We start from the raw sequence: 25,664 nt of genomic DNA, 5'->3' as shown, positions 1-25,664 counted from the left end.
AGCCATTCTGTTAGCATAACATAAAAAAATACTTTAAAAGAAGACAAAGATAGAATGGACGTGCTGACATATCGTAGAAAATGACATATCTACTGCAAATTAAAATTTGTGTTCTGTATCCTGTGACAACAGAATTGTACTGTGTTAAATATTCTGATAAATGGTGAAGTACTCTGTGGCACTGTTTTTACAAGGGATGGGCAGCCGGCACATTTCTTATCCTCGCCGCTAGATGGGGGGTTCATTCATTCCATTCCCTGACCCGGTCGGATGACTGGAAACAGGCTGTGGATTTTCATTTTGCATTCCTACTGCGTCTTCTGTTGTGGTTGGTATGTGATTTGTTGCGCTTAAATAAATAGATAAATAGATAAATAGATAAATAGATAAATAAATAAATAAATAGAGCAATTAATTAATTTAAGATAATGATTGCCGGGGAGGCCAAGTGCAGGTCTTTCGAACTGATGTCTAACAGGCGACCTGCGTGTCTGTGAAGATGGGGCCTTACCTATGATGGATCTCATGGAGAAGACGGCATATGGACCAAGTTCCCGAGCCAGATGAATTAACAATTTAAGATTAAAAACGCGACCCGGCTGGGAATCGAATCCAGGATGCTTTGGACCAAAGGTCTGGTCTGTGCATAAATGAAGATGTGTATTTATACTAACATTAACATCCAGTCCCCGAGCTAGAAGAATAAACTACGAAGGCGGTTTTTTTTAACCTCCGAAGGGTCATAAATGAAAGACAAGTGTACGTATCGAAATGAATTTATTACCAAATGTTAGGTACAGATGTGGTTACTTTTCAACATAATCACCATGGAGGTTGAGGCATTTGTCATACCTGTGGGCAAGCTTTTCGATCCTCTCTGCACAGTATGTTGCCGCCAGTGCGTTCAGGTAGGCCCGAACGTTGGTTTGAAGATCTTCATCCTCCTGGAACCTCTGCCCTCTCAGCCACTTTATCAGTCCCGGGAAGAGGTGGAAGTCACTCGGCGCTAAATCGGGACTGTACGGTGGGTGGTCAAAAACGTCCCACCGAAATTCCTCCTGCAGAAGTTGTTGGGTGACACGAGCACTGTGAGGGCGAAGATGTTGTCTGATGACCACAAAAGTCACCGGATGGCAGCAGCGTTGAGGGAGGGCAGAGGTTCCAGGAGGAGGAAGATCTTCAAACCAACGTTCGGGCCTATTTGAACTCACTGGGGGCAACATACTGTGCAGAGGGGATCGAAAAGCATGTCCACAGGTATGACAAATGCCTCAACCTCCAATGTGATTATAATGTTGAAAAGTAACCACATTTGTACCTAACATTTGGTAATAAATTCATTTGGATACGTACACTTGTCTTTCATTTATGACCCTCCGGAGGTTGAAAAAAAAACTGCCCTCGTAGATGCAGTTAAAATACACGGCCCAGTCGGAAATCGAAACCAAGGCCCTTCAACCAGGAAACCGGACTATTTCTGAAATTTAAGTGACCCCGGGGGTTCGCGATGATAATCCAAGGGGTGCCTAATAATAATATAATTTTTACGTATTTAAAGAGAGAAATTCCACTGTACAATCACAATTTATAGATCATTATTCTAAATTTAGGAACATATAGCTTCACTATTGTATAACTTACATACAGTATATGCAATTCTTGGCCGATATATGGTACAAGTTGGTAGTATCTTATTAAGACCTTGTATCACAACTTCACATCTCTGATCGACTTTTGGGTACATGGCATCCCCTATACCCTACAATTTCTAGAAAGGAACACTGCGTTTAATGCTTTTCGTGTCAACATACCTGTGTGTGAGTACCTTTTCTGCTCTCACAGAAATGAAAACGAAGTACAGAAACGGCACTAATGTTGAGACTGATCTTCGGTTCCGGTGGTGATAACGCTTGTGAAACGTTTGGTCTTTGAAAAACAGTCTCAATGACAGTGTTGACAACTCAGCGGATTTTCCACCAAATTTGGCGGATTTTTAAATGGAACAGCGGATTTTTGACGGATTTTCAAACTTCCTTTGGAGATTTTCAGCGGTAACAATATCACCTTTCATCATCATCATCATCATCTGTTTACCCTCCAGGTTCGGCTTTTCCCTCGGACTCAGCGAGGGATCCCACCTCTACCGCCTCAAGGGCAGTGTCCTGGAGCTTCAGACTCTTGGTCGGGGGATACAACTGGGGAGAATGACCAGTACATCGCCCAGGCGGCCTCACCTGCTATGCTGAACAGGGGCCTTCTGGAGGGATGGGAAGATTGGAAGGGATAGACAAGGAAGAGGGAAGGAAGCGGCCGTGGCCTCAAGTTAGGTACCATCCCGGCATTCGCCTGGAGGAGAAGTGGGAAACCACGGAAAACCACTTCCAGGATGGCTGAGGTGGGAATCGAACCCACCTCTACTCAGTTGACCTCCCGAGGCTGAGTGGACCCCGTGCCAGCCCTCGTACCACTTTTCAAATTTCGTGGCAGAGCCGGGAATCGAACCCGGGCCTCCGGGGGTGGCAGCTAATCACGCTAACCACTACACCACAGAGGCGGACACCTTTCATCACCAAGAGAAATAAATAATATAGAACTAACTACGGTATAATAGTGTACTTATTCCCGTTGTATTGTACTTACAGTGCATACTACGACTCGTTTTTTACACCCGCTCAGGCCCACAGCCTCAGTCAGAATTTGTTACAATCGTTACTGTACTCTCGATGAGCCGGGTAGTGTCGTGTTTGATAACATGTTTCTTTTTGGTATGTCAATATGTCGAAAGGAAAGGTTAAAAAGTAGTCAGATATTTCTTAACGGGCGATTAAATAATTAAACTTTGAAAGACTAGTCGGTTGAGCTTCCCAGTGATCCCGAACACTGACGGTGCATCTACTGGCAGTGCAATATAAATGTGAAATTATTTGACATTATTTCTTTCCGCACTTATCAAAAAACAATGAAAACAGTAATGAAAATAAAAATAACTTTCGAAATAGATTTGAAAATGTCCGTACCGGTAAGTGCTTTGATGCTGTGAATTGCCAGCATGTATTTTGAAAAATAATAGTACCATATGGCTTGATATGAAACCACAAGATCTCAACCCAGCACATCTGCTTCGGAATATATAGTATGCGGAGGAGAAGAAGATGAACTCCTGTTCTGATGATGATGATGATGATGATGCTTGTTTTAAGGGGCCTAACATCGAGGTCATCGGCCCCTGATGGGACGAAATGAGACGAAATGTAATGACAAAATAAAAATACAAAATCCTCCACTGACCAGAATTCAAAACGTGAGGACGAAAAATGAACGGATGAATTTAAAACAATCAGTGGAGACGACCCGCAATGCCTCAGTCTCAGAAACTGACGGAAAACAATAGCAATACTAACCAAGGGACTGCTTCTATAGCTCAATACTAAATCGATGATGCTTGCAAGCTAAAGAGGTCCAAAATATAGATCATCGCACTCTCATAATGGTACTTATTGCTGGGAAAGTAGAACCATGGTATTGGACATGATGCGGTACTAATCAACAGTATCGTAGACTCGCGGTATTCCACACATTATGGTACTACTCACAGGTAATGAAATTCGCACAGGTAATACAGACCTATGGTGTTTCACACATAGCGGCACCATTTACAGGCAACGCAAACCTCGTACTATCCCGTGGTGTTCCTTATATAGTGGGTACTAATCATAGGCAAGCCAGAACCCTGGTGTCGCTCATATAGTGCTACTAATTACAGGTACCGTAAAAGCCTGACCGCAGGGTGCTCCTGATTACTACTAATCACAAACCTATTTGGTACCTAACATAGTGGTACTACGCGCAAGTAATAACGACCCATGGTGTTCCCCGCGTGGTGGTACTAATCACAAGTAGTTTCATGGTTCTAATCCAATCATCCCTTGGTCGCCCCTTTTAGTCGCCTCTCACGACAGGCAGGGGATACCGTGGGTGTATTATTCTTCTGCCTCCACCACCCACAGGGGCGTGTGTTTGGTCCGCGAGAGATATTTTATTTCCCTCAAGTCCGTCGGCAAGCCGGTTAGGACCACCCTATCCGCCACCTGGGACGCGCCACGTGGGAGTATCACCTCTGCCCCTGCTACGCCTGGGTAGCAGGTTCGTGGAACTCCTGTTCTGAAACTGGTGAGTGTCGAGTTAATCTCTTTTATTAAAACAGCTGGTATATGCTAGGCCTATTTTGCTTCAGTTCAAAATTTAGCGGAATTTAGCGGATTTTCGACTAAAATTTAGCGGAGAAAAGATTTATCTAAGTGAATTTTTTTCTCAAGTAAGTTTAGATTCAGACTGTCGTAATTAGAGAGGCACCTCGATATCCCGAATCACCTTGGGAGCTACATTTTATTTCGAGTTATCAAAATTTCGAGATGTACAGAATACCTTTTTTTGAGCATATATAGCACATGCCAACGGCCGTAGCCGTGTTGAAACACCGGATCCCGTGAGATCTCCGAAGTAAAGCAACATTGGGCGTGGTCAGAAGTTGGATGGGTTGCCACGCGCCGTTAAGGGAATGGAGGAGCGGAAAGAAACTGGCCACCCTACCGCACGTAAACTCCGGCTCAGGAACACCTCTGCGGAGGTTCAGACCTGCCTTCGGGCAGAATAACCTTACCTATATAGCACATAACTGAATCATATCTATCTACGGGCTTATACTGAATACATCATTTTTAACAGTTTTAAAAAAATATACAAACTAACTCTATTTTACGGCATCACTTTAATTATAACCCATATTATAGTAACTTTTTGGAAGACAGGACACAGTACATACAGTAGTGAAACAAGAAGCATACCTCTCCGTTAACACCTTCGGAAACATCTGTTAGTCTCTTCTTTTTGTTACTGTTAAACTTTCCTTCCTTCACGTTGAAACTTCTCGTCAATACCGCGCAGCCGAGATGGACCTTGTCATCCTTGACTTCCGGGGTTGCTTTCGTACGTGACCAGTAATTAATTCACACCCAAGAAATAGCGAGGCTTCCCCGATTTTCCGATCATTAGAAGTTTTAGTTTTTCGGATCCTGTCATATTAACTCCCAGCAGCATTGTAATTCTTACTTTACTTGTTAACTGTCCCTCACAAACCACAAATGCTGTATCGCACAGTTAATGTTGCACAAAATTCAAGTTACAGAGGGTTTTTTTTTTTTTTTTTTTTTTTTTTTTTTTTTTTTTTTTGCTTCAATGGAGGAAATGTTTGCTTCGAGAAATCCAGAAATTCGTGTAACCGAATTTCGAGTAATAAAGAAATAAATACACGTGAACAAGAGGACAAGAGGCCGGGAAATTTAAGTTACTTCGAGATACTGTAAATTCGAGTAGGCCTAATGGAGGTTCAGTTGTGTTAGCCAAGTGTCACAATGTTTTATAATGTGTATGCATTTATAAAGTATCTCTACGTAAATGACGTTACATTTAAATTTAAAGAAAACTAATGATGATGATGATGATGATGATGATGATGATGATGATGCTTCTGGTTTAAAGGGGTCATCGGCCCCTAATGGTACGAAATGAGACGAAATGTAATGACAAATTAAAAGTCCAAAATCCTCCACTGACCAGAATTCAAAACGTGAGGACGAAGAATGAATGGATGGATATCAATTTAAAACAATCAGGGGATCCGACCCGCAATGCCCCACATTCCCAGAAACTGACGTAAAACAATAGTATTACGGACCAAGGGACAGCTTCTATAGCATAAGAATGAATCGATGATGCTTGTATTCTAAAGGAGTCCAAAATCCAAGTCATCGGCCCCTCATAATGGTACTTATCGCTAGGAAAGTAGAACCATGATATTTATCATGTTGCGGTACTAATCAAAAGCAGCCTAGACTCGCGGTATTCCACACATTATGGTACTACTCACAGGTAATGAATTTTGAATATGTATTACAGACCTATGGTATTTCGCTTTTTACAGGCAACGCAAAACTATGGTGCTCATCACATACGTGTACTAATCACACGGACTCGCACTATCCCGTGGTGTTCCTCATATAAAAAACCAAAACCAAACCCCATGGCACTACAGCCCTTGAAGGGCCTTGGCCTACCAAGCGACCGCTGCTCAGCCCGAAGGCCTGCAGATTACGAGGTGCCGTGTGGTCAGCACGACGAATCCTCTCGGCCGTTATTCTTGGCTTTCTAGACCGGGGCCGCTATCTCACCGTCAGATAGCTCCTCAATTCTAATCACGTAAGCTGAGTGGACCTCGAACCAGCCCGCAGGTGCAGGTAAAAATCCCTGACCTGGCCGGGAATCGAACCCGGGGCCTCCGGGTAAGAGGCAGGCACGCTACCCCTACACCACGGGGCCGGCGGTGTTCCTCATATAGTGGGTACTAATCATAAGCAAGCCATAACCATGGTGTCGCTCATATTGTGGTACTAATCACAGGTACTGTAAAAGCCGTTGCTACTAATCACAAACCTATTTTGTACCGAACATAGTGGTACTACGCGCAAGTAAAAGCGACCCATGGTGTTCCCCGTGTGGTGGTACTAATCACAAGTAGTTTCATGGTTCGAATACAATCGCCTCTTACAACAGGCAGGTGATACCGTGGGACTATTCTACATCTGCGTCCCCCACCCACAGGGGTTGTGTGTTTGGTCCGCGAGAGGTGTTTTATTTCCCTCGAGTCCGCCGGCAAGCCGGTTAGGACCCCCCTATTCGCCACCTAGGACGCGCCACATGGGAGTATCACCTCACCCCCTGCTACGCCAGCGTAGTAGGTTCGTGGGTTCGTGGTAAGGAAAGTAAATATTAGTTCTAAATTGTACGGATACAATCAGACATGGTAACATTACTAAATTCTATTTTTTTTTCTTCACTGAATTCAGTATTATGTTCTGTGGCTAGGAGGTCTTTGGGCATTATTGCGATATGCTGAGGGGGGGGGGGGGGGGTCTCAGACACAATAAGCTTGGAAAACCCTGATCTACTGCATATCGGTTTAACGAGTTCTGCTTCAAAATACTTACCGATGTCGGGTTTTCGTCTTGTGAACACAGTACGCTACGCTGAACTCAATTTATCACGTCTAGAATTCATAGGCGTACAAGCGAAAATTAAAGCGCTCGCAAAAGTAGCTCTAAAAGAAAGAAGGTTATCATTGGCAAGCAGCAGTTGTAGTGGCAGATTAGAATATCAGGGTAACGAGGTGCGATAAACATAATCTACGCCCCACAAAGTTAAAAGCTCCTGCAAGTTTACCGGAAAGTCAGGCGAGACACAAACTCCCAAGATTAGACTTCGGCTGATAACCTCGATGGTTAGTCCCTTAAAACACAAATCGTCACCACTACCACGATAAAAATTGGAAACTGCCCCGTCTAGAGACCCTATGTTCGAATCCTATAAACCAACAACAGCTGTCCTGAGAAATGTTGGAATAAGGCGTTGATTGAAATTCTGTGCGACGCTGTTGTCAATCACTGTCTCAATTTCATATGCACAAGAAGTTGTTCGTGTTTTACGGTTGTCCCTTTGGGAGCATTTTTTTCTATTTACTATGTTAAATTTCTGTGGATTAATGTATTTTTACCTTAATAATTGCTGTCTTAGGGCAGTAATGTCGAGGTTATCGGCCTTTGATGAAACAAAAATTCACATGAAAGTGAAAAGAAAATTAAAATTACACTTACACGAAAATTAGCGTTTCGAAGTCTAAATTGATGTCAGTAGGTAAGAAATCCAAGAGAACTGAATGTCAGATTAGTGATACAAAGCTGGAAAAGGTGGATAATTTCAAGTATTTATGTTCTCCCAGGATGGTAGTATTGTAAGCGAGATTGAATGAACGTGCAGTAAAGCTGATGCAGTGAGCTCGCAGTTGCGATCAACAGAATTCTGTAAGAAGGAAGTCAGCTCCCAGACCAAACTATCTTTACATGGGTCTGTTTTTAGACCAGATTTGCTTTACGGGAGTGAAATCTGAGTAGACTCAGGACATCTTATTCATAAGTTAGAAGTAACAGACATTAAAGTAGCGAGAATGATAGCTGGTACAAATAGATGGGAACAGTGACAGGAGGGTACTCGGAATGAGGAAATAAAGGCTAAGTTAGGAATGAACTCGATGGATGATGCTATACGCATAAATCGGCTTTGATGGTGAGGTTATGTGAGGCGAATGGAGGAGGATAGGTTACCCAGGAGAATAATGTAGCATACTCTGTTATGGAGGGTAAGAGAAGTAGAGGGAAACAAAGACGACGATGGTTAGACTCAGTTCCCCTCGATGTAATGATAAGAGGTACAGAACTAAACGAGGCCAAAGCACTAGTTACAAACAGAGGATTGTGGCGACGTTTAGTAAATTCACAGAGGCTTGCAGACTGAATGCTGAAAGGCATAACAGTATATAATGATGCTGTATGTACGTACAAAAATAAATTAAAATCAAATTAAATATTAACATTTCTCTCCTACAGTGGCCTGACTCCTTTGCTGAATGGTCAGATGTCCCGTATCAATCTATATCTTCTTCCCGTCAAATTTAGCCAAATCAATCTCCTCTCACCAATTCGATTCACTCTCTCTTCATTCGTGATCCGATCTATCCATCTCACCTTCAGCATTCTTCTGTAACACTACATTTCAAAATCTTCTATTCTCTTTCTTTCTGAACTTGTTATAGTCCACATTTCACTTCCATATAATGCCACGCTCCGGATGAAAGTCTTCAAAAACATATTTCTAGTTCCTACTAACATAGTTTCTCGTATTTAAACACACTTAAATGCTGACTGCGTAGGGATTCGATTCCACCGCCCTGAGTATAGGAGGCACCCGGCTAACTAGCTATGCCATACAGCTTCCTCTGCGAGGGACTAAATTATTCGTTGTATTCAAGTCACCTTCTCGCTTGTTTACTTCATGAAAGCTGCAGTGTCAGGTGATAATAAGCGGGTAACGAGGTACGAACGTGCTGCGCTCTTTAGACATGGGTGGTTTATCAAAGTGAAACGCAGAGGAGAATTATGCACGATGTAAGCTATGCTGAGGAATAAAGAAATATTCTATAATCATTAAAAGGTTACTTGTCGGTACAAAGAATATTAAGATTAGTAGAGGCGAAATTCTTCTAGGCGCCAGGTAAATTATATTTTTTTAAGTTTCCTCGATGATGTTCCCTCCTACTGTATTAACTGCTTCCGCTTTGTGTGGAAATGCACATCCATGGCAAGAAAATAATTGGATTTGATTACAGTTACTTTACTCAATTACGATTACAAATTACTTTTGGCAATAATCAGTAAATTGACAATTACTTTACAGAACGCTATCCCTACAGAAATCACTGATTTTTAATGTTGAAAACATTTCGCCCGGTGCGAAAATGGGAAACCATGGAGAAAACCATGCAAAACGTAAAATTAAGCAATTTCCTCAATTACGCCGAAAGTTGAAGGGCTATAGGGCCCGGAAAGGTTTAAAATTACAAGTCTTGGATAGCTGTATCAAACTAAAACAACACATTTAGAAAATCACTTCCGGCCTAAATGCAGTTCAGGAAAAACAGCCTAAAATCATGAATTAATGTTATTGGTTTTACGACTCATTAAGCACCTTCAAATACCACGGGACAGAGCCAGGATCGAACCTGCCTTGTTGGTGTCAGAAGGCCAGCGCCTCAACCGTCCGAGCTACACAGCTCGGGTGTGTTATATTCGAAATTCTCGGAAATACAATATGGCAAGCCTCCAAGGATTAAGATCTAACCCAGGGAGTTATTTCAAATGATTAAAGGATCGGTTTTTTAAAAATATTTTACAACATACTTTACATCGCAACGATACAGATAGGTCTGAAGGCGACGATGAGATAGGAAAAGGCTAGGAGCGGGAAGGAAGCTACCGTGGCCTCAATTAAGGTATAGCCACAGCATTTGCCTGGTGCGAAAATGGGAAACCATGGAGAAAACCATCTTAGGGCTGCTGACAGTGGGATTCGAACCCACCATTCCCCAAACGCAAGCCGATTGTATTTAGGATGTAATAATGTGGAAGCATTTTATACCAATTTCGTCAGCATTCAAAAATCCTTGTTATATTTATGAATGGAATTAATTACAACAGATTCAAAGATAATTGTAACATAAAGGTAAATTAGCATTACCACCATACACTATTTATTTATTTATTTATTTATTTATTTATTTATTTATTTATTTATTTATTTATTTATTGGAATGGGCCTTCTTGGAACTACGCTTTTCAACCATTGGGCTTTGGTCTTTGCCCAATGTTGTCGCATCTTCTCGCGGTGTAACTATTTCTTCTCAGACGAAGGGGTACCTTCAGACGTTTATTTATTTATTTATTTATTTATTTATTTATTTATTTATTTATGTACAAAGCACAACGTACAGCTAAAAGCATTTTTCATTTGTCAACAGACGTATAACAACAACGTAAGTGGTGTTGTGATTATTATTTTCAAGGGAAGTACAACTACACAAAATAAAACCTTTAATCGTAGGAAAATGAACAGTTCCGACCCTCGAAGAATAATGGCATCGGTAAAGGAAAGGCATCAGCCGCGAAGGGCGTGAGAAGGAATGACTCCGTACGCCTGACCGATGAGGTCAGAAGAGAACTAGAATTGACCATGGCAAGTCGAACAGGAAAGATAGACATGGGGAGGCTGACACAACCCCATGCTCCTAAAATGAGGCCCCATTTCAGTCTCCTCTTACGACAAGCAGAAGATACCATGGATGTATTCCACCACCCCGATCCGCACGGGTTATATGGGAGCGGTATATCATGGACGGAAAAGAATGCAGCAGCCCTACCCCGAAGAGAACTACAGCTCAGTAAATCTCTTGAGGAGAAACCAACAAATCTATGAGTTTGGCACATGACTGGTGCATGCGTAGATCCCAGCCCTCTTTTAAGAAGGTTTGTTCCAGTCGGTCAGTTGTCACTAAGTTAAATCATCAGAATCAATGAAGCAATTCGTGTGTGATAGTCTAGGTCACAGGAAGGTTTTGAATTTGAGGCGAGGACAGCGCGCCAGTGCTGATGCTGCAGACAAAGGCATGCGCAGTGAACTACCGTCGGCTCACATCGACCGGCCAGTCGGACGTGGCCCCTAGTCCCTGCAGGTGTACGGAGCGGAGCAGCGACGACCATGTAGCAAACACGTGGTCGCTTGCTTCCACACTAACATTGCTCAATGGTCACTTAATTTGTTCCTCAAGTCTTCAAAAAGTGTACATAACAAATCTATATATAACATCAAAATCTCTTTTTTTAAACCACCAACTTTAAAAATAACAGACATTCAGTCTCTTTCATTTGAAATTTCTCGTTCGAGTCACTATCAAATTTGAATTATGGTTTTCGTGTTTCGACATCGGTATTGAATAGAATTGAATGTAACTGAATTAGATCGCGAAGAGTGATCTTAAGTCAACCTGTCTTCCATGTGTGTGTCCGAGCCAGCGGTACTGTGATGCGGTCCGGCCGTCTGTGGCGACGCTGTCTTCTTCTACTGCTAGGACTGACGGCTCTGCCGGCGCTTTTATTGTTGCTCTTGTCCGGCGCTGAAGTGCGTCCAGGACGCCTGCATCCGTTCAGTCGCAATCATCATCAGGTAAGGCAACTTACAACATGCGTGATACTGTATTCTGAAGTCGAATTAGAGATTTATGTCGCATGTCAGTCAAAGTTGCATGAAGACAAACAGGCGCCTTTTATTATTGTTGACTAGCTGGTGTACCCGTGGTTCGCTACGGAATTCTACCCTATATACAAAATTCTAGATGAACTCGTGTACACGTTGTGAATAAGATTTTATTAAATTGCATAATAACATAGGTATTCAAAAATTAAATTTTAGGCATCTTCCCCAAAACTACCATTTCATCCAGAGTGTATAAAGTTATATACGGTTAGTGATTTATTCTCCTACTTTATATACCGAATTTCATTAAATTTTGTTCACCCATTTTCTCGTGGCTTGACAATAATATGGACTCGGCAACAAAAATCAAAATTCATGTATATCTCTGTCAACATAGTCGGTACGATAACAATCTATAAGGCATAAATGATCTTAAATTTAATTCTATATAACTTAAGTTATGTAGTATTTATCGATAAGACCAGTAATAACATAAATATTTGAGAAATGAATGTTAGCCCTTCCCCAAAACTATCATTTCACTCAGCGTGAATAAAATTATGTATAGCTTAGATTGTAGAGCCTCAATTCCCGACTTTACATACCGATTTTCATTAAATTCTCTTCAGCCGTTTTCTCGTGAAGCGTGTACAGACAGACAGACAGACAGACAGACAGACAGACAGACAGACAGACAGACAGACAGACAGACAGAAATTGCGGAACATTAAGAAGTGCATTTCCTTGTTACTGTGGCCACGACCGATACAGAAATACCGTTCTTTTTTTAATTTTGAGCAATGCACGGCCAAAATTCTTACTTTATATATATAGATGACTATCATTAGTAACATCTGCGATGAAAAATGAAAATCCACATCCTGTTTCCAGTCATTTGACCGGGTCACGAATGGAATGAATGAAGCCTCCATCTAGCGGCGAGGATAGGAATTGTGCCGGCTGCCGAAGCCTGTCGCACTTCCCTGAGGCCCAATGATTAATGATTGACAGATGAAATGAAATGATACTGGAGAGTGTTGCTAGACTGAAAGATGACAGGGGAAACCGGAGTACCCAGAGAAAAACCTGTCCCACCTCCGCTTTGTTTAGCACAAATCTCACGTGGACTAACTGGGATTTGAACCACGGAACCCAGCGGTGAGAGGCCAGCGTGCTGCCGCCTCAGCCACGGAGGCATCAACATCTGCGATAAATATATATACGAGTTTTGTCTGTACGCTGCTCAGAATTAAAAAATAATGGTATTTCTGTATCGGCTATGTCCACAGCAACAAGAGAATGCACTTTTTAAAGTTTCCGCCATCCATATCGGCCGGACTGTCTGTCTGTACGTACTGGGATCATGAGAAAATTGCCGAAGAGAAATTAGTAAAAATCGGCATGTAAAGTCGGAGAATGAGCCACTACAATCTAGACTATAAATAATTTTATTCGCACACAGTAAAATGGTAGTTTAGGGGTAGGCCTAAAATTCAATTCTCAAAAATCATTGTTATTCGTGATCCGTCGATACATACTACATAACTAAAATTATATAGAATTAAATTTCTGATCATTTATGTCTTATACATTTTTAATAATGTTATTTTTTAATGTTATTTGTTTTACGTCCCACTAACTACTCTTTTACGGTTTTCGGAAACGACGAGATGCCGGAATTTAGTCCCGCAGGAGTTCTTTTACGTGCCAGTAACTCTACCGACACGAGGCTGACGTATTTGAGCACCTTCAAATACCACCGGACTGAGCCAGGATCGAACCTGCCAAGTTGGGGCCAGAAGGCCAGCGCCTTAACCGTCTGAGCCACTCAGCCCGGCCTTATACATTTTTACCATATCGGCTATAATAACAGAGATGTTCACAAATTTCATTTTTTGTTGCTGAGTCCATATCAATGCCGAGTCACGAGAAAATGGGGTAACGTAATTTGACGAAAATCGCTATGTAAAGTCGGGGAATAAAGCACTGCAGTCTAGGCTATAAATAACTTTATTGACGCTTGATGAAATGGTAGTTTAGGGAAAGGCGCCTAAGATTTAATTTTTAAATACCTATATTCTCGTCAACGAGGGGTATGGCAGCTAGTATTGTATGCATATGTGATGTAGAAAACCACTTAACCAGTGTTAATTAAAGTGTCATCTAAACTCATTTCGATGTACAATATCAACAATTCCGTAGTTTGGATTGATTCTTTCGTTCCAGCCCTTAAACTGCTGAGCTGCAGTGTTTATTTTGGTCAGTGCATGAGGGGCTCATACTGTAAAACTAATTTTCTCTCTTATCATGTGACACGGCACCATTCGTGAAACTTACAGTGAAACTTTCTTTTAATGCTATTTGTTCGGGGCGACGACCTATAGAGAGATCTTTTGCCCCTATAGTGGAACTTAGTTTACACTTTAAGGCGTCATAATCCAATGCGAATTTTTCTTACAAAATAGGAAAATCTTTTGCTGAACGTTTTCAATGAATTTATCAGTTTTTATGGATAAAATAGAGCCTCCGTGGCTCAGGCGGCAGCGCGTCGGCCTCTCACCGGTGGTTCAAATCCCGGTCACTCCATGTGCGATTTGTGCTGGACAAAGCGGAGGCGGGACAGGTTTTTCTCCGGGTACTCCAGTTTTCCCTGTCATCATTCATTCCAACAACACTCTCCATTCTCATTTCATTGCATCTATCAGTCATTAATATATCACTTTGGGAGTGGCGACCCCATCGTACTAACAGCCTATATATGCTTCATTCATTACATCCCTGACCGGGTCAATGACTGGAAAACAGGTTGTAAGTTTTCATTTTCATTATGGATAAAATCAACCATCAATTTCGAGTTCAGAAACAAAGTCACCGAGGCTAAGTAGTTCATGCCTTTTGAGCTGCTGAAGTTAGTGGGTTCGATAATAATAATAATAATAATAATAATAATAATAATAATAATAATAATAATAATAATAATGTTTTTTCTTTTACGTCCCACTAACTACTTTTACAGTTTTCAGAGACGCCGAGGTGGCGGAATTTAGACCAGCAGGAGTTCTTTTACATGCCAGGAAATCTACCAACAGGAGGCTGGTGTATTTGAGCACCTTCAAATACCACCGGATTAAGCCAGGATTGAACCTGCCACGTTGGGGTCAGATGGCCAACACCTCAACCGTCTGAGCCACTCAGCCCGGTGTTAGTGGGTTCGATCCCGGGTCAGTTTGGTGGTATTTGTAGGTACTTAAATACGCCAGCCCCGTCGGCAGATTTAATGACACGTGAAATATTTCTTATGGGACAAAATTCGGATATTTCGGCGTCTCCGAAAACCTTATAAGCAAATAGTGAGACGAATAATAATAATAATAATAATAATAATAATAATAATAATATCATCATTGTCCGACTCATTGGCTGAATGGTCAAGCGTTGATCCTTTCGGTTCAGAGAGTCCCGGGTTCGATTCCCGGCCGCGTTGGGCATTTAAATCGCGTCTGATTAATTATTCTGACTCGGGGAGACTGGGTGTTTGTGTTTGTCCCAACACTTTCCTCTTCATATTCAGAAAACGCACTACACCACCAACCAACATAGAAACACGCAATAGTGATTACATCCCTACATATAGGGTTGGTGTCAAGAAGGGCACCCAGCCGCAAAATAGAGCCAAACCCAAATGAGCGACACAGTTCGCACCCGTGATCTCACAGATGTGGGAAAAGCGGTGGAAGAATAAGATGACTATTGTTATTATTATTATTATTATTATTATTATTATTATTATTATTATTATTATTATTATTATTAATCACGAGAAAGGCACACAAGGAAGACCATACTGTTAAACGTGTTGAATAATAACAGACTGGTATTTTTCTTCCTGGCCTTTTCCCCTTGATATGGATTTGACCGGATATCCTTCTGACGTCAACTCTACGTCGAACTATTTCGAGCGATTGCGCGTTTTCGTGGTGGTTGGTAGTGTGCTGTGTTGCATCGTTTGTAGATGAAGAGAAGTGTATTAAGCCGAACACAAACACCTGGTCCCCGGCCCCGAGGAATTAACTATATGCAGGTAAAATCCCCAGCCCGGCTGGAAATTGAACCCGAGACCCTCTGCAACGAAGGCCAGTACGCTGATTACTCAGCCAAGGAGACGGATAATAATGGATTGGTAATAAGGAAGGAATAACTTTTCACGAAATTGACAGGCCTCCGAATGTCATAGATAAACAAGGTCAAAAACTAATAATATTGTTTTTTTACGTTTCACTAACTACTTTTGACAGTATTCGGAGGCATATAAAGGTGCCGACACGAGGCTGACGTATTTGATTACTACTAAAATGTTTTCATTCCTCCACTGAAGGGGGAGGCGGGCCTCTTAGACGGTGACGCCGTGTCTCAGGCTGGCAGATTTGTTACGATAAAGGAGATACTCGGAGAAGGTGAGGGTTTTAGCGGCCGTGGCCTATACTAGGAACTTTCCCGGCATTCGCCTTAGTGCAGGAGAATGAAAAACACGGAAAACCATTCTCAGGACAGCCGACGGTTGCGGACAGCCGCGAGGTCCAGCCCTGTCCCGTCTCCCGAATGCAGAGAAGTAGAACTACGGTAGAGTCGTGGCCACCCTTCCTCTGCTCAGCTGGCCGGTCAGAGATCCACTCTGCATCTACCGACAACGTATCTGAGCACCTTCAAATACCACCGGAATGAGCCAGGATCGAACCTGCCGAGCTGGGGTCAGAAGGCCAGGGCCTCAACCGCCTGAGCCACTCAGCCCGGCGAGGAAAAGTACTGAGATCACTCCAAACGACGGCACTCCTTGGCTGTGCGACACATAAGTTAATTCGCTTAATTTTGTCTAGAGTTTATGCCTACACTACATCTATACTTTACAAAATACTGTTGCGATGAGGATGATAATGCCTGTGATAATTTAACGAGGAAAGGAAGAAACACAGAGAAAAAAGCACTTAACCCTCAGAAAATAAATGTCTTTGGCTTGAAAAACTTACAAGCAAGAGAGGCAGAATGGAGAAGAGCCAAAGGAAAGGATCCAGCCGACATTAACTGAAAACGAAGGGAAATTCTTTCTGGGGTAGCCAATTTATGTACTCACCACCAAAGAGACTCAGAGGACGCAACCTTTATAGTTCACTTTGCTGTACCAAGCGAGTTGACGCTGATGTACGAGTCGTGTAGCTACAACGTTGTACTCGGAGATGATAGGTTCGAGCCCTTGTGCACCTTCGTGTTTCCCTTCCAACACATACCCAGCTATTACTGGCAACCGGAGACCTACGTGTGTACAGTGCAACTGCAAAATACTTCACGAAAAGTGGTGTAAATATCTATTTTTAAAAAACAAGTGTTTACTTTAAGTGTATTTTTCTTTCTTTCCTTTTCGCTCTGTTCTAGACCCTTTCTATCATTCTGTATGTTTTTTACCTTGTTGTCCAATTGTTTTCTTTCTTTTCTCCAACATTTTAATCATTGTGCATTGTTCGTGATGATGCTTGTTGTTTAAAGGGGTCTAACATCTAGGTCATCGGCCTCTAATGGTACGAAATGTAATGACAATTTAAAAGTCCAACATTCATCCACTGACCAGAATTCAAAACGTGATGATGAAGAATGAATGGATGCATATGAATTTAAAATAACCATCGGATCCAACTCACAATACTGAAAGTTAAGATAATCCAAAATCAGTCCACTGACTAGTATAATTCAAAAAGGCGACGATGAGCAATGATAATGAACTTAAAACAATCAGTGGATCCAACCCGCAATGCCTCACCTTCCCAGAAATTACGAGTATCTTAAAACAATAGTATTACTGACCAAGGGACTCCTTCCAAAGCACAATCCTGAATCGATGATGCTTGTTGTCTAGAGGGGTCCAAAATCCAGGTCAACGGCTCCTCATAATGGTACTTTTCACTAGGAAAGTAGAACCATGGTATTTCTTATGTAGTGGTACTAATCACAAGTAACGTGGACTCACGATGTTCCACACATTATAGTACTACTACTATAGTGTTTCTCACATAATGGCGCCACTCATAGGCAACGCAAAACCGCGGTGTTCCTCACCTAGGTGTATTAATCACAGGGACTCGTACTATCCCGTTGTGTTCCTCACATAGTGGGTACTAATCACAGGCAACGCCCAGACCCGTGGTGTTTCTCACGTAATGACACAAATCACAGCCAAAGTAAGCCCGTGGTGCTCCGCATATTGTGGTACTAATCACGGCTACTGTAAACCCATAGTGATCCACTAACTGTTGCTACTAATCACAAACCTATTGTGTACTAACATAGTGGTACTATTCGCAAGTAAAGCCGACCCAGGGTGTTCCTCGCGTGATGGTACTAATCACAAGTAATCTCGTAGTTCTAATTCATTCATTCCTTAGTTGCTCCCTTTCAGTCGCTTCTTACGACAGGCAGGGGATACCGTAAGTGTATTTTTCATTTTCGACCCCCATCCACATGGGGTAAGAGAGTGAGAAAGAAAAGGAAAGGATCCGACACTTCGAAAAATGAAGTACCAGAAAAAGAAAGGCAAGGGCCACGAAGGACGTGAAAATGAAAGACTCCCTAGGCTTCGAATGCTCTAATACCGTCGGGGTCGGAAAAGAACAAGAGTTCACGAAGGGAGGTCGGACATGATAGATAAATGTGAGGAGCCTAGCATACGTAAGTGGAAGCAATGTCAGGACTCAGATAACGGCCCCGTGGTCGCCAACCCACGCTCCTAAGTTGTGGGCCCTTGGGACCTCTTTTAGTCGCCTATTACGACAGGCAGGGGGATAATGTAGGTGTATTCTTCATCCGCGTCCCCCACCCACAGGGGGTTTGTACATTGTTGACAGCCAAATGTCCCAAGGGCCATAATAATAAACAAAAAATATAGTTCCGAGCCTCACTGTCGGCACCACTAAAGATGGTTTTCCCGGGTTTTCCATATTCACACGACGAGAAGTCCGATTTATCTACACTTCGCCAGTACAAGAGTGCACTTCTATACTTATAAAACGTGTTTGAATGTATTCTCTACAAATTTCCCCCAAAGCGCTTGATACTTTCCTATCATAAAAGAACTCCGCAAGTTTACTAGCGAAGCATATATTAGACAAACAGTAAGATAATAAATATTTAATTTCGAAAGACCAAAGAACAGGGCGAGGAATAGAAAGTTTGACAATGATTCTTCCATCCAAGAGTCTGTTTTCATGTCAGGAAGTGAACCTTGATCAAAAGCATGACCGTTACCTTTGCAAACCCAACTAAATGTCGTCGAAAATGTTAAGATGTTATTGCGATAATGAATGCCTACCTCCTTATCCCGTTCCCCCATACGGGGTCGGGGATGAGATAAGATAAAATTATATGGCATGTTTTACATCAACCTCAGTCGAGGAGCTAACGAAGATGAAATGACTATGGCCTAGGAATAGGAACTGTCCCGTATTTGCCTGTAAGTAAAAAATGGTAAAACACACAAAACCATTCTCAGGATACCTGACGGTGGGGTTCGAACCCACTCGCCTCCCGAATGCAGTCCATGCCTGTAGTGCATTATCACACGCGGCTCCTCTGCTCGCTTTGTTAATTAATTGAAAACATTTAGTGTTCTATGTCACAACAAGACGAAACAAGAAATGAATACGGAGGGTGTCGGATCAGAAGAAAGCGAGGACCTCATAAGCGTGAAAATTACAGATCTAAAAAAGGCCGAACATAACAACGCGTATGTACAAAGAAAAACAACATGTAGTCAGTTATGCAAAAGCGACAGAAACGCAACAAAACCACAAAGTTAGTAATTTGGGATTTTGAACACAAAATTATTGTTCGTTGTGTGGCGATCAGTGCATCGAACAGCACAACATTCAGCCATGACAGACTACCCCACTGTCGGTAGCCCTGAAGATGGTTTTCGATGGTTTCCCATTTTCACAGCAGGCAAATACCGGGGCTGTACCTTAATTATGGCCACGGTCGCTTCCTTCCCGTCCTAGCCAGATGTAAGTAATTTTCGCCGTAAGACCTATCTGGGCCGCTACGACTTAATGCCATTTTTAAAAACAACAACAACAACAACAACAACACAAACCTCAGTCTCTTAAGCGACAGTAATTGACCAAACACTGTTAAAATCCCAAAACTCGGCTATGACTCGAACCTGAAACTCCGTGGTCCGAAGACCAAAACGTTGATCACTCAGCCGTTAAATCATCGAGGGTGGTGGTCTTTTATCGGACAAAACTACGTGATTATGAGCCTCTATTAATACTAATCATAACAGGAACGGGAAGAGGTCTAACTTTCGGAGAATGAGGCTGTCAGTTGTTATGGACGAACGAAACTTTCTGACCTACGTATTCCACGAAAAGTGAATGACCCATTAAAAGTAGAATTTCTTAGAAAAATATAACAAGACAATTTCATTAGATAAAATATATAGTTTAATCACAACTACCCTTAAAGCCACAGTAAACATGTTATATTCTGGGCGCGATAAAATACAATGCTTTGGAATGTTTTGTTTTACAATTAACAGTATTCGAATACGATGAATTTACACAATGGCATTAAACCATGACTTCGTTTGGGACGTAACACAGCTTACTAGTCAATCAAATTAAATATTAGTCTCAAGATACGACAGCGGCAAGTGCCAGTATACAGACTGCGTGAGAGAATGATTTTGAATTTTGTAGTAATAATGTTAATAACAATATTATGTTGTCAATTGATATCTCTATTCATTTTTATTCATTCAATTGTTGTATACAAATGGTGCACGGTATTTTCTGATGCATTCCTTGTTTAATATAGCAGCAGTAGCTCACTCCTCCACCCCACTCCTATCTCATCGTCACTTGTAAGAACGGAGCACGAGAAATTCCTCTGACATCACAAACCACCCACCAAGAATAAAACCGTGACACCTTCGTACGAATACAGAAACATGTATGTTGAGTCCAAAGATCGAAGGCTGGTTGGATCCTCAACTGATCCACCGTCAGCTGTAATATGTAGCATAAGCGTTACTGAAGAGCGAGATAGTTTTCGCACACTCTCCTCACCGAGCTAGAAAGTGCTTTTACATACCACTGAAATGTATACAGCAGCTGACCCTATGGTCAATACTTTCATATCATTCATGACAGGAACCAGGTGTGGAAAAGGGAAACCATCTTCAGGGCCGTCGATGAAGGGATTCGACCCCCCCCCCCATCTCCCGAATACAAGCTTACAGCTACGCGACCCTATCCACGCGGCCAACTCGCTCGGTTCCAAGTATATTCAAGGCTTTTGAAAGGATATAGCTGTGCTTCTAAGGAAGAACCCGATATGTCAAATAACTCGATTTTTCAGGAGGTGCTTTTAAAAGTTTCCCCCCACCCTGTAAAATAACACCCACGGTAGCCCCTGCCTGTCGTACGAGGCGACTAAAAGGGGCCTGAGGGGCTTTCAGCATAGAAGCGTGGGTTGGCGACTACGGGGCCCTTAGCTGAGTCCTGGCATTGCTTTCACTTACTTGTGCCAGGCTCCTCTTTCATCTTTCCTATCCGACCTCCCTTAGTCAACTCTTGTTATTTTCCGCCCCCGATGGTATAGAGCATCCGTGGCCTAGGAAGTGTTGCATTTTCACGCCTTTCGTGGATCTTCTCTTTCTTTGGCCGATACCTTCATTCTTCGAAGTACAGGATGCCTTCTATTTTCCTGTTTGATTAGTGATATAGAGACGAAGGTTGCCTAGTTGTACTTGGACAATTCGCTGAAATTCATATCGTACTTCAATGTCATCTAAATTAAAGTGGTATGTATTTGTGAATGTAATAAAAAGGAAGAAACAAACTTTATTTTTATTTAGTCAGCAAGTTAACGGAATAAATCACTCAGTTACCTTAATATCTATATTGAACATATCGGAATTTTTATTTAGGGAACGCCGGGCTGAGTGGCTCAGACGGTTGAGGCGCTGGCCTTCTGACCCCAACATGGCAGGTTCGATCCTGGCTCAGTCCGGTGGTATTTGAAGGTGCTCAAATACGTCAGCCTCGTGTCGGTAGATTTACGGGCACGTAAAAGAACTCCTGCGAGACAAAATTCCGGCACCTCGGCGTCTCCGAAGACCTAAACACGTAGGTAGTGGGACGTAAAGCCAATAACATTATTATTATTTAGGGAACAGTGTATTCTATGGGGACCAGAATCATACCGGGATTTGCTATCATACTTTGCGTTGCAACGTCTACCACACTGGCATTAAAACCGAAAATCCGATTTTTTAATTTTTAATTTTTTATATCGGGTTCTGCCTTACGACCACAGTAATAAAGTACCTAAAGTGTTTTTTTTTTGATTTGATACATTCTAAACATAAAGTTAGGTTTAAATACCTCCAGTAGGTTTTCTATTATAAGTGCATAGTCAGTCTAAGAAATTGCATGGCTAACAGTTTGAAACGAGAAAAAACTCGCCAAAACGCGGCGTGAATTCGCAAAAAGTAATGAAACTTGGAACTTTATAAAATGATGGACATGTATTCCATTGATTCACAACAGGCTACTGACAGGCGCTGTAAAACAAAAGCAAAGAATTTCAAACCGAGCAAGTTGGTTGCGTGGTACGGTCCGCCCTGAACATGGTTTTCCGTGATGTCCCATTGTCAAACCAGGCTGTACTTTAATCAAGTCCTCGCCTCGGCCGCTTCGTATCCATACCTAGCCCTTTCCTACCCCGTCCCATAGTCGCGGAAAATGCATCTGAATTAGTGGGACGTTAAACCAACTGCAAAGAAAAAGCATCCGAACATCTAACAAAGTAAAACGTAGTCCACCAAGCAAATGTGGGATCTGTACCTTAATTATGGCCACGGCTGCTTCCTTTCCACTGCTCCCCCTTTCCTATCCCATCGCCGCCATAAGAACTATCTGTGTCAGTGCGACGTGAAATAAATTGTGAAAAAAAGAAAAACAATACTATAACAAGTGGTTTTTGACATGCTAAGTTTGCGAAGTTAATTGTGGGTTGTTGCGCTTCTCACACTTATGACAAGCACATATACCGAGAATGGACTCGAACCCTCACCTTTAGAGAGAAAGTACACCATTATTATTCAAAGCAGAGGAATATTAACCTCCCTCCCACTCCCGTATACCGCAATGCGCTCCGCATGTTATCGGAATGACATGCGACAGGAATTAATAATTGCGTGCGCTCTATCACACCTGGTAAGGCAATAAACACTTCACTCACAATCTTGATGAATGGAAAAAAAAGTTCCTTTGTTTATAATGCTGTCTGAAGGGTAATAATCTTCCAGTAAGTGGCAATATAGTCCATAGAAAGTCGGACGTCTCTTCATGGTTACGTCTGTGATGTTTTCAGTATAACTGTATAGGTACTGATTTGGTCGCCTTCTGTACTCGCCATCTACTTTGATCAGTTCTAGTATCATTCTGAAGATCTTCCTCTTCACGACCTCTAATTTCTCCAACAAACCTTTCCTATTCAGTATTAAGCATCCAGTGGCGTATAGGACTTCTGGACGGATACCTGTCTGGTAGTGCCTCAAATTCGTGTTAAGAGAGAGACATTTAATGTTCTTGGTCAGTCGATATGCTAACTCTAGTTTGTTAATCCGGGTTGTTAGAGCTATGCCTTCTGATGTATTGAAAATGAACCCTATTCTACAAAGTATATTAGGGTTATAGTTTAACCATTAAAGAAGGTACACCACAAATCGAATATTATGATAAAAGTTTATGAAAGATGTGTTGAGTGAATACTAGAAACTGCTTATAACAACACGGTTTCTTGAATGCGTGATAGAGAGAATTCACAAATTCATTGTTACAATCATTCAGGCGACAGTGTAGAGTATGTCTTGCTCCTAAAAACATAGGACAGTCAAACAGCAGTTTATGTTTTGGGGGATCCTTAAAAAAAAAAACGAATAATCGCCTGAAACGTATATCTAGAGTCACTCGAAGCATTACTTGAATTCACAGAGGCCACATAACAACTGAGTTAGGACAAAATTTAGCACAAGCACTTTACACTATCCTTTCGGGGTTGAGGTCCAAAACACTAGACGAGTGGAAATTGACAAATCCCAAGAGTATATGCATTCGAAAAAATAGATTCTTTAGAACAATATTATTGCCAGAAGACCAGATACTTATGAGGAATATTTACAAGAAAATACCACAAAACTGCATTAAATATGAACACTCCTAATACAAAAACAATGGCAAAAGAAGGAAAACATTACCGAGGAGGAAAGAGTAGTCCGAAATGGCACAATAATAGAAAAACTGGTTTAGTTACCTGGAAAGTTATATTTCGATCTAAAAATTACATCAACATTTACAATGTGATATTAGAAAACATAATTCAGCAAATGGTTGAATCAAAACGTACGTGGGAAGAAACAAAGAGAATAGTCATGAAGAAAATACGAACATTATTAAATGGTCGTGAAATTTGGATTTTATAAGTGGAAATGAAAAGAATAGAAACGGTAGAAATCTATATATTAACAGAGTTTACTAAAAACAGCTTTGGCAAATCCGTCCGTCCGTTCTACTGGACCGATTTGGTTCATTTTTATTATATTCTCTCCGGAATTACCTGCCGGAGAATCGTGAGACATTGAAAGGTCTGTAAGTTCAGCCAACTTTGAGTAATCATAAGATCAAATCATTAAAATATCACTCCAATAATTGCAGGTGAAGGTTTACCCTAACCCGCAATACATTCTGTACTTCGCAGGTTACTAAGTGATTAACACTTTCATTAATATTCTGATATATGTGATCTTCATCCTTAGTAGTGTCATACCTGACAAGCCAGAGAGTATACATTCCTCTGATCACGGAATAATACTATTGTCTGCTAGATACTTTTTGATTCTCTAACCTTTCACAGCTTCCAAACATATTCCTAATAAATTACATGCTGCTAAAAGAAAAACGTCTACGTACAAACAAAGCCCATCATGACATACGCCTTAGACATTATCTGGGAACACGTATCGAAGGATAAGATAGCTACACCAGGAATAGTGAAGGCCATGTGTCTCAAAAAAGTTATCTGCCTGGCAAAAAGCGCTTCTATATGAGTTTCCACATAGAAGAACTGCGATTAAAAATACCATTGCCTTCTACGACACAATACGAAGCTTTATATCAAGAACTACAGGATTAAAAAAACGAATATATGGATAGGTTTTTACCAAACAGACGTCATGATGACATCAGAATGGATTAATTCAGTATACGAACTGCGGCATACCACAACGCGCTTGTTATTAATGTTCATAAAACCACTGACAAGGGCAGGTGAACAATATAACTACGACAGGCACATCAAGACGAGTTATCTGACTACTGCGGAGCTTCACGGGTCCTCTAGTAAGATTCTTAAGATTTCTTTTGGGTTACGGTTGTCAGACAGGATAAGTAGAGATGACATCAGAATGAAATTGGGAGTTAAAATCTTGTATAGCTGAGGGGATTAGAACCTACGAAAGTGAATGGCACAGCCGTGTTAGAAGGACGTCACCTGACAGTCTACCGCGGCAAGCATTATTTATAATACAGAGAAGAACACAAGCACCGTGGTCCACAGATGGCCTAAACGCAAAGAATAATAATAATAATAATAATAATAATAATAATAATAATAATAATAATAATAATAATAATAATAATTGTACCGGTTGGTACACCTCTACGCACCGGGCGAGTTGGCCGTGCGCGTAGAGGCGCGCGGCTGTGAGCTTGCATCCGGGAGATAGTAGGTTCGAATCCCACTATCGGCAGCCCTGAAAATGGTTTTCCGTGGTTTCCCATTTTCACACCAGGCGAATGCTGGGGCTGTACCTTAATTAAGGCCACGGCCGCTTCCTTCCAACTCCTAGGCCTTTCCTATCC

The 25,664-nt window shown here is 41.7% G+C and overlaps 2 protein-coding genes across 2 annotated transcripts in view; one reads left to right on the top strand and one right to left on the bottom strand.

Moving 5' to 3' along the window:
• The window catches only part of LOC136872180 (uncharacterized), a 421,215-nt gene that overhangs the window by 155,993 nt on the left and 239,558 nt on the right, over positions 1-25,664 (bottom strand). The window lies entirely within an intron of this gene.
• LOC136872435 (carbohydrate sulfotransferase 11) overlaps positions 11,127-25,664 on the top strand; it is a 231,359-nt gene continuing 216,821 nt past the window's right edge. The window contains exon 1 of the mRNA XM_067146252.2: positions 11,127-11,664. Within this exon, the coding sequence (XP_067002353.1) occupies positions 11,524-11,664 (141 nt within the window). The 5' untranslated portion in view covers positions 11,127-11,523. The remainder of the gene's footprint in view (positions 11,665-25,664) is intronic.

This window comes from Anabrus simplex, chromosome 4 (genome assembly GCF_040414725.1).
Source record: "Anabrus simplex isolate iqAnaSimp1 chromosome 4, ASM4041472v1, whole genome shotgun sequence".
Taxonomy (NCBI): Eukaryota; Metazoa; Arthropoda; class Insecta; order Orthoptera; family Tettigoniidae; genus Anabrus; species Anabrus simplex.
This window is presented reverse-complemented; position numbering and strand designations above follow the sequence as displayed.